This window comes from Taeniopygia guttata, chromosome 2 (assembly GCF_048771995.1).
Source record: "Taeniopygia guttata chromosome 2, bTaeGut7.mat, whole genome shotgun sequence".
NCBI classification, from domain to species: Eukaryota; Metazoa; Chordata; class Aves; order Passeriformes; family Estrildidae; genus Taeniopygia; species Taeniopygia guttata.
This window is the reverse complement of record NC_133026.1, coordinates 21,277,958-21,293,298: the sequence shown is the minus strand read 5'-3', so window position 1 is coordinate 21,293,298 and position 15,341 is coordinate 21,277,958. Positions and strand designations below refer to the sequence as shown.

The window sequence follows — 15,341 nt, the reverse complement described above, 5'->3', positions numbered from 1 at the left end:
TGATAAATTCAGGTCTTTATTATTGTACTGTAATGTGTGAGTGTCCAGACTGAACTTTATATGGAAAACAGATTTCCAACTCCTGGAACTTTAGTAAACCTGTGAGATAGTTACTACTATCAGAGTAAAGAAAGACTTCTGGATTGTATCAGGGACGTCATTTTCAAATCTATGGGAAACAGTGCAAGGACATCCCTTCAAATTCCACTGAATCTTTTCTATAACTGTGTGGAAAAAAAACATGCCTTACATGCAGAGACATATGAGACACAAGAACATTCTTAGAGATCAGTACTAATAAGTACATAAGGAGGCTTCTTTTCTCTTAATTACATAGTAGCTTCAAATTGACTTTTCTTATTGCTTACTTCAATTGTATCTTTTAAATATCAGTGAGAATAAATTGGATATGTGTAGTATTGTACAAAATACCACAGAATTGAATTTGAATTTATCTAATAAAAATCGAAATTGTCTTTAATTACATTAAGTTCAATCCATCATCATTATTTAAGATCAAATAATAAGAACCCTAACAAGTAATTTAAGATCTCAACCTTCAAACCTTGTTACTGTGCATCATTTTAAGAATGTTAGTGATCTTGCTGAAGTAACCAGCAAAATACTGATTTGATGTTGTGCTTGAGGCAAAGCATGTTCAAATCCTCTCACAACTGGGAAAATAGTAATGCATGGCTTGTTTTAATATTTATGTAAGACAGCCTTTTAGAATATATTGCTAACCCATATAGAACTCAGCTTACCCATGTAATTGTCATCATATGAGGGTGGGGCCACTCCTGTTTGCTTCTCTCGTGCTAGTTTCCTCAGAATATCCTTGAAGGAATAATTTGCAATGATGTCCGCAATGCTTGCAGTAATTACCTGACCTGGATTCAAACAGCTTCATAAATGAAAGGGACATAAGAGAGGGCCAGATTCTACAGAACAGGGCTAACAGAACACCAGAACAGAGCAGGAAGGATGCTAGTACTGCACAGATGCAAAGAGTAGATAATTTCTCTCAAGCTTTCTCCATTATTACCCTGGAAGTCTCAAGAGTAAACATAAATCATTAAAACAAGGCACTGAATCGTTATTGAACCATTACAAAAACACCTTCAGACCCATTTCAATCTACTAATTCAAACTAAAGTCCCTGCACTGTACAAATGTACTAGACCAATGAAAGCAACTTCTCAATGGAGAATTCAAAGCTATGAATTTCCTACAAACACAATCAATTAAATCTTCTTTACAAAAAATTGCAAAAACACACATCAAAGAAGCTGACAGTGGGCAAGCTGGTAGGCAGAGGCTGGGAATCAGCTACATCATACATGTAAGAACAGGTTAAAACAAAAATAACCTCTTCATCCTTTACAAAAAAAAACTTCAGGGTTTTTCTACACAAGAAACTACATCTTGCAACCTATAGTTGCATTTGTGATGCAACAAATGAAGTTAAAATCCATGTATATAGCTATAAAAGGTTGTGTTCGAAAATGAAGAGTAACAAACATTTTTAGAATAGTACATTTGCTCTAAAAATATTGGCAATTTTTAAACCTGAAGTATTTCTAGGGGAAAATCCAACATATTAATTAAATTACAAATATACTAAAATACCAACATAAAACCAGTTATTTGCATTTGTTTAACTTCCTATACAATCCACAACCTGGATTTTCATGGCTTATTTTTGTGCTCAGTTGCTTGTTAAGCAATTCTTTTGATTTACATTTGTTGAAAATAATATCAAAGACTGGTTATCTTAAGCCAACAGAACAGTGGAAATCTAGAACAATGATACTTTCTTGTATCATTCAAGTGAAACTTTCTGTTTCACTTCTTAGATCCAATTAACCAGCCAGATGAACATACCTTGCCAATAAAAACTACCGGGCCCGCCTACTATCAGGTCTCCGTTCTACAAAAAGCAGAATTAAATAAAATTACAAAACAAAAGAAGACAGCAGAATTGAGCATGCATGGGAATAAAGCAATTTAAATGACCAAAATAATATATCAGAATCATGATAAAAGAGAATAGCCATATTCAAGGAAAGGATGTAGGAGCATGGATGTGCAGGAAAATCCACAGTTTAAAAAAACTTAAAATCCCCCTATGCATCTGCACTTGAATGAAAGTCATTTATTTTACCACTTATATAACATTTCAAAAATTGCTGCTTATTTGTAACAAAACAAAGCTAACAGAAAAGAGGGTGCTCAAATTCAATGAAACAACAGTGATGTTTTAGAGATAATTATACAATACAGCTGCAGAATGCTCAAAAGAGTGGCCATGCTCAAAGTTACCTGAAGCCTTGGTGCTTTAAATAATGCCCCAGATAAAAACAATTGCACAAAGTTTATCCTTTCTCCCACAACATTGTTACTGGACCCCCTTGGTATTTAAGAAAATCTAGTTCCCTCCCTTAAGTACTTTCATCCCCACATGAGAATGGGTTTGCTCAATGACTAGTCTGCCACCAAAAGCATTCTTATATAGGCTATTTTAACTTTTTAAAACAAGTTGGTGCCTGCCCCACTGTTTCCTGAAAGTCAAGTAAAGCATTTTAAGTGGGACAGACTGAGATAGAAGCACATAGAAGTTTTTGCCTAATTATCTGTTAAGATAGACTGAGACAAAGTGGAATGATGCAAAGACATAAGCAGGTCCTGATTGAGTATTTATTTTTATTAATGAAACAGTAAAGTCTGAAGCTTGAAAAGGAGGATAGAACTTGCAACAGCTTCACAAAACTTTCCATATCCAGCAGCATGGAGATAAACTCATGATCACTGAGACAGCACTTCAATACTGCAGATATATCATAATGACACTTGGTCAAAATACTTCAGAAGCAGAATCTCACCTTGTAAAAATCTAAGCTGAAACCTGCTTGACAAAAGCCTTGTCCTTCAGGATCTGCATTGCCTGCAATTATGAAGGTAGAAGCATTTTATTGATTTTACAGTGCATGTGGAAGATAACACAGATACTTATGGAGCTGTAATGCTATGAAGTGTAATACTGCCAATATATGTGAAAATATGTATTCTTTTTTAGAAGAGGCAGAGAAAATCAAGACCTACAAGATCCTGATCATGCAGTCCCTTGTGAACATTTTGAAAAATAGGACCTGCTACTTGGGACTATCTCCTCCCACTGCCAGGAAAGGACTCTTGAAACAACTATCAAGGATTCAGTTTTAATTTAGCTGGACATAAAAAGTAAAAAATTCAAAAAGATTGTAGAATGCTCATCACAGTCTGATATATCAGAAAAATCAGTGTTTACTATGGTGCTGTCAAAAAACCTTGATACAGTGTAAGGGTCAGGATGGGTACATGGAAAAACAACCTTCTTGCTTCTGACTACTTCTATTTCTATTCTCCAAATCCTTATATAATTGGGCAAAGTGTGTTTTCCTACATCTTATGCCAATCCTATGTGTGCCAGAGTGCCCAAAGACTGCGGGATTGTGAAACTGAGAGCAGGAATGGCCTCTTGAACTCTCTCTTCAAATGACATAAGCCTTTGCCAAAGCCCCAGTGAGACATCAGTAAGTACATAAACCAGATCTGAAGGTCACCATTTCTTACAGATTCAGCTTCTTTCTGTGGCTGTCCATGCAGAGACAAGGATTTAAAAAGAAGACACAACAGAATTCTGCTTAAAGCCCTACTACAATAGGCATATAATGCTGAACAAGATGAATGACTGATAATAACCTAATATGCAGTATTTTCTGCAGACTTCTAGGTAGCTGAACCTGGTTCAAAATATACATGTGGTATATTCCCCTATTCCCCAAGAAGTAAAGCCCACAGACAGCTACCACATCCTCAGAACAGCAGTGTTAATATGCGTGGTTTTCTTCCATGCTGGAAGTTCTTCACAAATGAGCTCTTGTGGATGATACTGGCATGAGTGATGATACAGGCTTGTGTGTTTCTATGCAGGGTCTGATCTTCAAATCATGACCTTGTGATGAGACATTTATACTCAGTATGAATAATTGGTTTAATATGCTGTCTGGTTCTTATCTAGATCTGTTTGCTATGTTTTAAAGCCACAAAAATTGAACCAATTATAGCTCATTACTATAACTGCACACACTTAACTTACTTAGTTTTTTCCTCTTTCAATTAATTATACAATAAAGCATCCAATAGTTTAATGTTATTTTTTCCTCACACCCTCATTCAATGCAATAACATCATATTGTAACCTTCATTCAATCAAGACTCAGTGGTGTGAAGACTGAAAGGATGAAAACAGGCAGTGCAAAATCAATTCCTTCAACACAAGACTGTTCATATTAATACTTACTGTTACGACAAGGTGAATATTCAGCATAGGCACTGAAGTTCTGAATTGCTACATAGCAGGTGCCAACAGGGTCCTTCTCAGGGCTGTCTTTAAGGGTTCTCCAATGATACAAAGGAGCACAAGCCTATAACAACAGAAATATGAAACCGAAAACATACATACTTTCACACACTCTTGCATCTGGCAAATGTAGTTTTTAATAGGCTGTGTACAAGGATTCTCTCTGGTACTATATCTTTCACATAGCAATGATGACTAGACACTGAGAGAAGAAAATGCAGGATCACTGCTTCATATAATTTCATTATAACTTGAAAAGCACACTGATGTTTTACTTACAGGCCTTGGCCTCCCTAAGACACAAATAAATCCTGCATTCATGTCCTGACTTGTCCTGCTCTTTCAATTACAAACCTGTCTGCCTCTGACAAGGTATTGCCACTATTTACAATATCGTATTAGCCTTCATTCTGCAATCAGTACTAGCTGGATGAACCACAGTGCTACTCAGAGCTTACTACCAGCCAGAGCTTGTGGGGCAATGGCTTAAGGAACAGGGACACTTCACACAGCCCTGCCTAGGAAACCTTGCATATTGAAACAGAGAGCAAAACCAGAGCGCAGCAAAGAGGAGTATGTGTCCCATGGGGGTGATTTTAGGTACATCTGACATCAAGCCAAGTGGATTGAAACAAGAACAATATGATAATAAACATTTACTTAATGCAGTTTCCTATTCAATCTGTAGCTTAAAAAACTAGTTCCTGACAGTTTGATGACATTTTCTCTTAGCCTACAATGCTTAACAGAAAAAGCTTTCCAGCTTTGCTGTCCAACTTTTTTTTTGCCTGAAAAGTGTTGACTATACCTCAGCTACCCCAAATAAATGAAGTTTGGTCAGTACAGACACAGCACGTCTGTTGGAGATGAGTTTTTCTAATCACTTGATTAAGATTTCACAAATGGTCGTAAAGAAGCATTTTATTTCAATTTGTGAATTGTTTAGGAGAGTACAGAAAATGAAAAATGTTTATATATTTTTAGAAATTTTTAGAATATTTATGTTTACTTAGCCCTGTAACAGAATAGGGTGATGATTTACTTGCCCAGTTTCATTTCAGAATATTTCTGTAGGTCAATGACAAGAGATTCAGTATAAGGGAAAGAATTTCCTTTCAACACTTCCTCCCTTATGATTACTTTTAAAGTAGTAATTGGAAGTTTTAATCAAATCCCAAGGTAAATTTTTGTTTGGTAATTGTAAAAACTAGTAAAACTAATGACCAAACCAATTATTCTTATCACAATTACTTCAGTGCTGTTTTTAATGTAAACCTCAATGCAATTGGAAATATAGAATGTATGTGCATAAGCAGCATCACTGGCATTTTACTAGGCAATAAAGAATACCTGCCCACTGCTGGGCCTCTATCCATACAGGTAAAACATTCAGTGAAACTGGAGAACACACACTGCATTTTGATAGCCATCTTGATTTGGAGCTTTTTTATCAGCTGTTTTTATCAGCCTTTTTTTATCAGCTTTTTTTACAGCTGTTTCGCCATGACTATGACATAGCTCTTCAAAACAATGTAAATGTGACAAAAGAGGTAAGTGTTTTCCTAAGTGAACATCAACAGAGGTTCTTTGCTTTCAAAATATTTAGTTACATTCAAATACATGCAATTTCACTATATTCTGTATTTAACATTCCAAATATAATACCATTTTATAGCAGACAGCTATCACTTCCTGTGTATCTCTGAAATATGTCCTGTTATATTATCTGCTAAAAAAATATCATTTACTTTCAAAACAATATGACATTCTGCAGTTTTCACATGGCAGCAGAATCAGTCTGCTGATCTTCACTTGATCAGTTCAACCTGATTTTATAGGTTCCTTTTGTTTTTTGAATTATATACATCCTCTGTTTTATAAATCATGCCTAATCAATGAGTTATTTCCATAATGTACGCATAGAAAGCTATTAAATGAATACATTTGACAAAAATAAACATTATTTCCAAATGAATATCAAATGCATAAGACTTACCACAACTTTCTCTTTATGAGCTTTGACTGTTGCCCCAAACCACTGATTTGTCTTAAATTCAATAGGTTCCCTGGTGCCATTGACTTTAATTTTCCTGTTGTCTGATAAAGAAAGAAGCACTATGTTGACAGCTTATTTATAATACAAGTGAACAGATTAACAGATATATTACATTGCATTCACTTGTCATCCAACCCATTTTTATTATCATTTAACCTTTTCACAAAACCTCTGGTCAGCAGAAGCCAGCTTAAATTCACACAAGAAAATTCAAAATAATAACACTTAAACTTCAGAAAAGAATACACAGGACTGGAATAAGAAATGCAGTGTTTCCCTCTGCCAAAAAAAAAAACAAATAAACAAACAAACAAAAAAAAAAACCCCACACAAAACACCAAACAAGTTTGCTTGGAATTTGTGATGAAGAATTAACAAAAATCTACAAAAATAGGTGAAAAGCTCTAAAAAGTTTTCTCAGATGTGGTAGAAACTTTCCATGAAAAAAGCATGTTCCATAATTAGATTTTGTCAAACAAATGACATTTCTCAGCATGCTTATTCAAAGACCAACACTACAGATAGCAAAGGACTTAGTTTTTAACAGAATTACATGTGTACACACTGTCACAAGAGACAGCTTCCTAATGTTGCTTTATATACACTCTTGCAGATGTCAGCATAAGAGAAGCCATCTGGGCAAAGACTCAGGCCAATTATAATGCATTTCAGGTTTTAATAAAAAGCAGACATCCCTTCCCTTCACCCTCAGTTCTCTGAAGTAAACTGATTTCCCATATGTTCATGAGCTATGCTCTTCCTTTACCAGTCATTCCTAATGAACTTTTCAATTTATACATAAGCAGGGCATTACTCCTACCCCCTTGTATCTGCATTCCCTTATGTTTGTTTCTGGTTCCTGTCAGGAGGGATTTCAGAAGAATCAATCCTTTTTAGTCACTCTTAGTGAAAATAAAACCACATACTGTATACCTTGGAATGTTAAAAGAAGTGTCAGATCATATTCTAAGGATTTACATACTTTTTAAATAACTGAGGAAAAATACAGCCACCATTTTAAAAAGTCAACACTCCTTGGGATTTGCCCAGCAGAAATACAGGAGATACCTGAATGTTTTCTAGGATGTTAGCTCACCACTGACTTCAGCTTACGGTAACCTCATAAATGTTATAAACTGAATTAGAATGAAAAACGCATCATACTTGGAGAACAAGGGTACTCTATCTCTGTATTTTTTCCTAATAAACATGAAGGAAAGTTGAATGGGAATGAATCTTTTAAAGTTTGAAAGTCTCTAAGGAAATATCTTCCTTCATGTAAGTATTTGCTTCTGTACTGCGCCACTTATAGTAGCTACTGTGGAAGTTCATGCTTAGAGAGATAAATTTCAGGAATATTTAGCTCTTAAAAATTCAGGAATTATAATCTAAAAAATACTCTAAAATACTAATTTTAAAAATGCATTTTATTGAAGTTAGGCCTAAACTTGTGTGGATGTGAGAGACAGTGTATTTGACACATCACATGGTAGGTGCTGCCAGCTCCTACCTAGTTGTTGGCAACACTACTTTCAATTATTTTTTCCAGTGAAGTCAGACCCTTCCAGACTTTAAAAGTTTCTTTTTACTTTTTTTAATGCTCCAGAAGATCTGAATATGATCACTATCCACAGATGCGGTCCTGATACAAACAAAACTTTTGAAGCTTGAAAATCAGCCACGGCCAGCTCACAGCTGCCAGTGCTAGCCTGGCTCTAAGGATAATCATGGCCAGTATTCTAACTTAAAAGGAGCTTACATTTTCAATCAAAACAACATATTTTTCTATTGGCAAAGTATATCAACATTTGAAAAGAAATTAAATTTTAAGTCTTGGACAACCATTTCCAGGCTTTATCAAACCACAGCTGAATTTATCAGTAAATCTGCAAGAACTGTACATACACACATGCTCAATCTCACCTCATTTAGTGGCATATGGTGAGTAGGAATCCTTCATCATGTGGCATGGGATTTTCATTATAAAATAATTTGAAAAATACCACAGAAACACAAATTAACAAATAAGTTTTTTTTTTTTCCCTAGATAAATATCTTTTGATAGAAATTTTCTAATCGGTTTTGTTCAGCATCCTTGCTAGAGCTGTGGAGTCATATTCCCAGTTACCAAGGTTGTGCCTTAAAATACAGTTAAGTCTTTTGTGTGTAACAATTAATTAGTATTTAAGAATGCTATAAAAATTTACTGCTTTCTATGTAACTTCAGCAAAATGAAGCAACATACACAACTAACTTGTCTGAATACACACAAGCTGCCATTATCGTGCCTTGCTGCAATTACCCACTTCTGAGCTAGTCACCAACTTACATGTGAGGACATGATCTAAGCCAGGTCTTTTCCTCTTAAAGTAAAACTCTGAGAAGGTCAGAAAATCATGTCCTAAAAGTACCTCAAGTACCTTTTTTTAAAAAACCAACTGTAAATAGCCATGGATGACCATCTTAGATTAGACTTGGACAAAGACTATTCATTCACCCAGTTAAAAAAAAAAAATCTTTATATTCCTTAAAGCAGCATTATCTTAGCATTTCAAAAAGTAGCATGTCTGTATCCCGATAAACCATTACATGACAGGGAAATATCTCTCCTTATGCTATTTATGGGCATATGAGGCCCACAGGTTAAGTCTATACTGTACCTTACCCACAGCTATATTTTTGTGAGGAATAAAAACTTGGTGAGACGTCAGGTTACAATCACATATTCTCTTCTCGGGGAGAATGCCTGGCCCCTTTTAGGAAGGAGTCCAGGCTATCTTGTATCATGATATGTGACACTAGTGCAAGAACAGCAAGAGCACAAGCCAGCAGCTGGGCTGGGCACACAACGCCTGAGCCTGTCCACAGAGAGATCCAAGCAGTGCCTGAGTACCAGCTGGGTTGCTTCAGAGCCAGCCCAGGAGCTGTTCCAGACAGCCTGGATGACTCGCAAATTTGGCTTGAGACGCAGCTCTGGAGTCACTCATAATGATACTGCCTAAGACTGTACTGCAGACTAAGGCCCAGACAACCAGGAGTATGCAAAGAACAGAGAGATTTATAAATATAAATGTAGATATGAGGACATCCTTAAATTGCATTTCAGTAAACCCAAAGCACTTTATTGTCTACTGCAGGAGCCATGGCTCCTATACATGGTACTGCCCTACAATCCAGCTTCAGAAGCAGCTCTGGAGGTACAGAAACATGATTATGAAAACCAGCATTCCTTCACCCAGTTTTTTAGTTGAGATACTAGGAGCTACCAAATGGAGAAAAAAAGTCCCTTACTTTGCCAAAACAGTAATTGGATAAATAGAAAAAATTTGAGTTCAGAAAGCAAAAAACAAACCTATGTTAAGAGCAATAGCACAGATTCACTTGTAGGAATTAAAGCCTGAATCTAGAGCAGGTGTTAGTGCAAATTCATCCTTTACACACATTAGAATAATTTGGTGCTTTCTATGGGAATTGGTCTCCTCTCAGTCAGCACATCATAAACAGCTTAATAGGCATGAATCAAAAATTTCCCTTACTAAAATTTTTTTATACTAATTAATACCTGCATAAGAGATGTATGGGCAAACATTGGTAATTATTTAGTGTGATTCATTCAGCTGTTGAAAACTTTAAATAAAAAATTCAGCATCTTTCGTAATTTAAAAATATTCAAATGAACAAAAGCAAATCAAGGTGGTGATCATTCAAAGGTTGGACTCCTTGATCTTAGAGGTTTTTCCCAACCTAAATGATTCTGTGACTCTGTGACAATATTTTAATCAAACTTAACATAGGAAAACAATGTTTCTAGTCAAAGCAAAATATCTGTCTATGTAACACACTTGCAGCTCTTTCACATAAGTTTTCACCATTCTGGAATTTTGAAAACTATTATGTCTAAATCATCTGGGTCTATTTGCCTGTATGTGCTGGATAAACACAGATATCCATCAACCAGGCATCTGCAGCAGGTTCAGCTACACTCTGCCCTCAGAGTGTAGGGCAGAGTGCCTACATCCCTGATGGTAGATGCTTTTCAAATATCTGTTTTGATATACCTGCGTATGTATCTATTCACATCCATCATATAAAAATATAGTTAAAATATAATACCCGGATTTCATACATTTGTACATAATTATATATATACAGAGTAGAGGTGAACAACTAGCTAAATATATCCATATTTGTATAAAATGTGAATACAAATGTATAAAACAAACAAATATCTCTAAAATTTTATACAGGTAAAGGAAAGTGAATATCCCTGACATGTAGATAACACTTGGAATCTTATGTTAAACTTTTGAGACATCGCTATTTGCAGGTGTTTGACCCAAAGAAGAGAAAGCAAAGGATGATCTATTTGTGCATCATCCAGTGTTCAATAGGTAGAGAGAAGAGAGTGACAAACTCCCATTTGAGATACACAGCAAAAGCAACAGGGGCAACAAGACACAAGTTGCAGCAAGGGAATTTCTGAATAAATCTTAAGCACTAGAAGAAATTTCCCAGAGAGACTGTGGCTCTCTCCCTCTGGGGTAGTTTCAGAAGCTGGCTACAAGAGGCTCTGAGCAACCTCAGTTAACTCTGAAAGCAGCTCTGCTGCATCATTAGAGTTCTGGCTTACAGAAGTGAAGAGGGAAAAGGAAGGGTCCTGGCATACTTGCTTCCATATTCCAGAAAGGAGAGAAACAAGAGAATCTTGGCAATCCCACCATCAAATCACTACCATAAGAGTCCAGTGATGCCACCCATTACAAAGCAAAGGTAACTCAGTAACTTGCACAGTGTCACTGTTACTAGACCCTCACCAGAGAGACTGAACTCAAATGCAAAGCTGAACACTACATATGATCTAGGGAATTAAGCCAAACAATTGCTTTTAATAAATGCTGGTGGAAAAAAGGGGACTCTAAAGTGTTGAGGAAGAGTAAGGATATGCAAAACAGTGTCATGATGAGAAGAGTTGCTTCTATATTTAGATTTATCTGGTTCTGCAACAATCTATTTTATATGTGGTTTTTACTGCAGCTTAGCTGCTATTCATATGAGTCATTTTAATTTAATAGATCATATCTAGAGAGCTTTACTTGGACACTCCATGAATCAAAAAAATGAAAAAGAAACCATCAAACCGAGGATTTTTTCTCCCTAAATATAATCTGATCAAAAGCAAATTAAGACCTCAGGGCTTGAACTAACATAGCTAAGGATATTTTTTCCTTTCTTTAGATAGACCTGAGACTTAGAAAGGAAACTCAGGAGAGTCTATTATAAATCAGAATGCTATGAGTGTACCATAAAGTTTCAGATAAGGTCTTACTGGCATAGTGTACTAAAATGTGTCAACATTTAGAAGTACAACAAAGTTCTCTCTCAGCAATTTCTTTTGAGATGCAAATTCTGTTTTATAACAGGATTCTAAGTTTTCCCCAGAATCTTACTATCTCCACAGCTAATGATTTTTTCATGTAACTAAAGCTTTCAAGTCCCACAATACATCTTCTCCTTATATAGTACCTGGGTACTGTTACAATCAGCTCAACTGCTGGACAGATTAGCTCATGTTTTTTATCAACTGCGTGCTTGGTCAGAACTGATTTACATCCCCCTTCCCTGCTCCTCTTCAGAGGCTGTTCAGATTTTTTCCAGCTAGTTTAGAAAAATATAACCTATTTTAGTAAAACTGTAGAGTTAACTGATAGCAAAGAAAACACTCCAGTGTGTTCTGGAAACTTAAGGGAAGGGGTATCTGAAATTCTGCCTTCGGGACCTAATTTAAAATATAAGAACTTGATGCAGCCTATTAAGTATTATAACTAAAAGTGACCTTAATAATGATTTTCCAAGATCTGAACTATTAGCTTTTCACCAGATTTCAAATGCAGTAGTCTATTTTAGAGGGTATTTAAGTCTGCTTCTGGTTGCAAGATGCTTTGAATGGTTCAGAAGTTTCTTAGTTAATCAAGAGAGGAGAAAGTTTCCTTGATACTGCTCTCCTGCTACCTCTCCTGGCAGCTGAATGGAAGAGCACACAGTTGAAACAACGACTTGGTAATTCTACCTCAGTGTTAAGGCAAAAATAGTCACTGTAAACCCATTTCATCCAGAAGAAACTGAAAAGAAGTTAGCTTTGTGTAGGCAAAAGAGGAAAGACAGACCACAAGCCTTTAATATGATGCCAACACTTGTTTCCCTGTCCTCTCATTGAGTCTCAGAGTATCACAGACTCACATTGCAATGCAACCAGACAACTCCACAAAGTAGGGAAACAAGGGAGAAGAGTCACTGCCCTTCAATCTATATTTCCTGGAGTAAGGGGATACTAAAAGCCCTTCCATTATACTTTATCTCAGTTCCCTGCTGCAATGGAGCAGGTTAAAGCACCCATTGTGCTCTCAGGGGCAGTGCTTTGAGCTTCTTCCCAGAGCCTTGACCCTGGCACACAGATTTAGGGAGCTTTAAAGAAGTGCAAACATGGGACTGCAGAGTCAGTTCTGTATCAACAGCAGGAAACACAGAGAGTTCCTGCTAAAGCCCCTTCTTGGCTGCAGGCCATATCACTGGCCAGCCCATATGGGAATGTCCGGTTACATGACTTGCTTATAGATGGGTCAGCTGAAATCCTACATGACAAAATTTCATCCTCCTTCCCTCCTTTGCCCCTCTGTTGCTTGTCAGGAATGCCATTTCATCAATAGGATTAATTATTGCAAGTAAATAACCTCATTGCTTTGGAAATCTCTGGGTTAGCTACCCTGAAAAACAGAGATGAGTGGCCTGAGAAATGAGTAACCATCTGGGACAACTTCCTCTTGAGCAATTTTAGTTAGGTGATGTGCTTTTTGGAATGGGCTGCAGATACTCCTGCACCTCAATTAATTCCAATTAAGCCATCTTCTCAGCAGGGTAGTTTAGCCCACATTCATTTCCACATTAACACAGGTTATGGAGCTGCCCATAGTGCTCAGACCATCTTGGGCATTCTAACACATGCACAGTGCCACAGAGATGCTTTCAGCAGTAGTCTTGTTTTTGAGTATCACTGATAGTAGTAAGGAGCCCGGTCTGTGTTTGACAGGTTGAACATGGCACTTAACAGTAGTCATGCATTTTTTTAAACTGTTTGTGTATCTTTCACTGGGAATACAGTGTCTACTCTCTCATCTGATCTTAGCCTCTGAGGAAAAATAAAATGAGTAAGGGGGCTTAATAAATCATAAAACTTTTCTTTTGTCATTTAAAGCTTGCATGATCCAAAACATAAAGTTTAATACTGAGTGCCACAGTCTGTGTGCTAAGAGGGAGGTTACCTGCACCTTGCCAGTGACTGGGTGCATCCCTTGCAGTGTCATATCCCTGATCCACTGGGCAACACTGCAGCTGGTTCCCACCAGGGTCAGGATGTCAGATGCAGTTAGGCCTGGCACTCATACTCTCCCTATGCTCAGGATATAGAATGACATTTTTTTAAAATAGCACTTCTGTTATTTTAAAAATATATTACACACATAACTAAATAAACAAACAAATAAATCCCTTGACCCAAACAGCCTTTACAGAACCAAAATTCATCCTATCTCACCACTGAACATCATAAAATTAACCTAAGCAAGACTAAGTTCTTAACTAAGGTGTCTGTCAGTTACTTAGTTCCCTCATATCACTTCTTGAACAAATGCCCCCTGTCTAAGACAAAAAATAGTTTAGAAATTCAATGGATTACTTTTTTCTTCTTTGCCTTTCCTGACTCATGAGCCTGTTCATGTTCATCATTGCCTCTTAACAAGCCTTAAATGTTGGTGAAGCAAGATTTTGTTCCTTTTTAGGAAAAAGTCATATCTTGCCATTCATTAAAAACCGCAGTAACTGTAAAACACTGTAAGTTAGTACAAGTAACTCCACACCATGATATCTGAAAATGTCCAGAATCTTGACTTAAAGCCATCACACAATACTAGTCAGTATCCTCACTGTCTTCATCTAGTAGGACAGAGATAGTAACACTGTTAATACAAGTAACACAAAAGCATTTGCAAACAAAGGAATCTCACCTGAAATTAGCTGTACTATTTCTGTGGAAACAGAAATAATCTGTGCATTACATATGAGTCTTACCAATTAGATGTCCACTTAAGATACTTGTTTGTGGCAGTAAAAGTGCACACACTGTATGTTCCCTCCTCAAGGGCAAAACAGAACTTGCACTGAGTGCAACCTAGCTGAGCTTCATTTGTGCATCCAGTCCTCAGCAGTAGAAGACATGAGTCCTCATGCTCATACATTATTTAAGCCACTGTCTTTCAACCTCTTGGATTTGTTAATCTCTTGAATTTTTATGTAATAGAGAAAATTATAGTTCCTGTGACCTGGAGCAATTAACATATTGAACTTTAGATATAGTATATGTGAGTCTGCTTGACTTTGACAAATTCTTTAGGATTTAGAAGTCCTCTCCATTTAACTTTTGAAGCTGAAAAATGCCAATTTAGCAAATTCTTTATCCATTTGTTGGTTCACACTGCCTTTCTTTCTAGTCCTTTCCAGTTCCATTAAATTGATACTTCTGAACTTGATTAGGAATGGTCCAAATTATTTAGTAGTTTTGGTTTTTTTTATTGCGCTTTGCTTTGCTTATCTAACTGAAAGAGGTATTATTTTGTTAGAGTCAAGAAGAAAGTATTGAAAAATTGAAGCTTAAATGCATAAAAATGCATCAAAATGAAATTTTCCAGCTCTGAAGCAGCCTCTGTCGTTCTTCTGTTTTGTTTCAGAAAACATTCTCAAAGCTTTAAAAGACTTCTAAAGATCTCCTACAAGGTATGAAACATTAATCTTCAATATTAAAGCTGCTACAACTGAACTTCTAGTCTTCTAACA

At 36.4% G+C, this 15,341-nt stretch overlaps 1 protein-coding gene across 1 annotated transcript in view; it reads right to left on the bottom strand.

Moving 5' to 3' along the window:
* The window catches only part of ITGA8 (integrin subunit alpha 8), a 111,169-nt gene that overhangs the window by 92,888 nt on the left and 2,940 nt on the right, over window positions 1–15,341 (bottom strand). The window contains exons 3-7 of the mRNA XM_030264613.4: window positions 6,399–6,499; window positions 4,343–4,466; window positions 2,883–2,944; window positions 1,885–1,930; window positions 765–890 (exon numbers count right to left, since the gene is read on the bottom strand). Coding sequence (XP_030120473.4) covers window positions 765–890; window positions 1,885–1,930; window positions 2,883–2,944; window positions 4,343–4,466; window positions 6,399–6,499 — 459 coding nt within the window. The remainder of the gene's footprint in view (window positions 1–764; window positions 891–1,884; window positions 1,931–2,882; window positions 2,945–4,342; window positions 4,467–6,398; window positions 6,500–15,341) is intronic.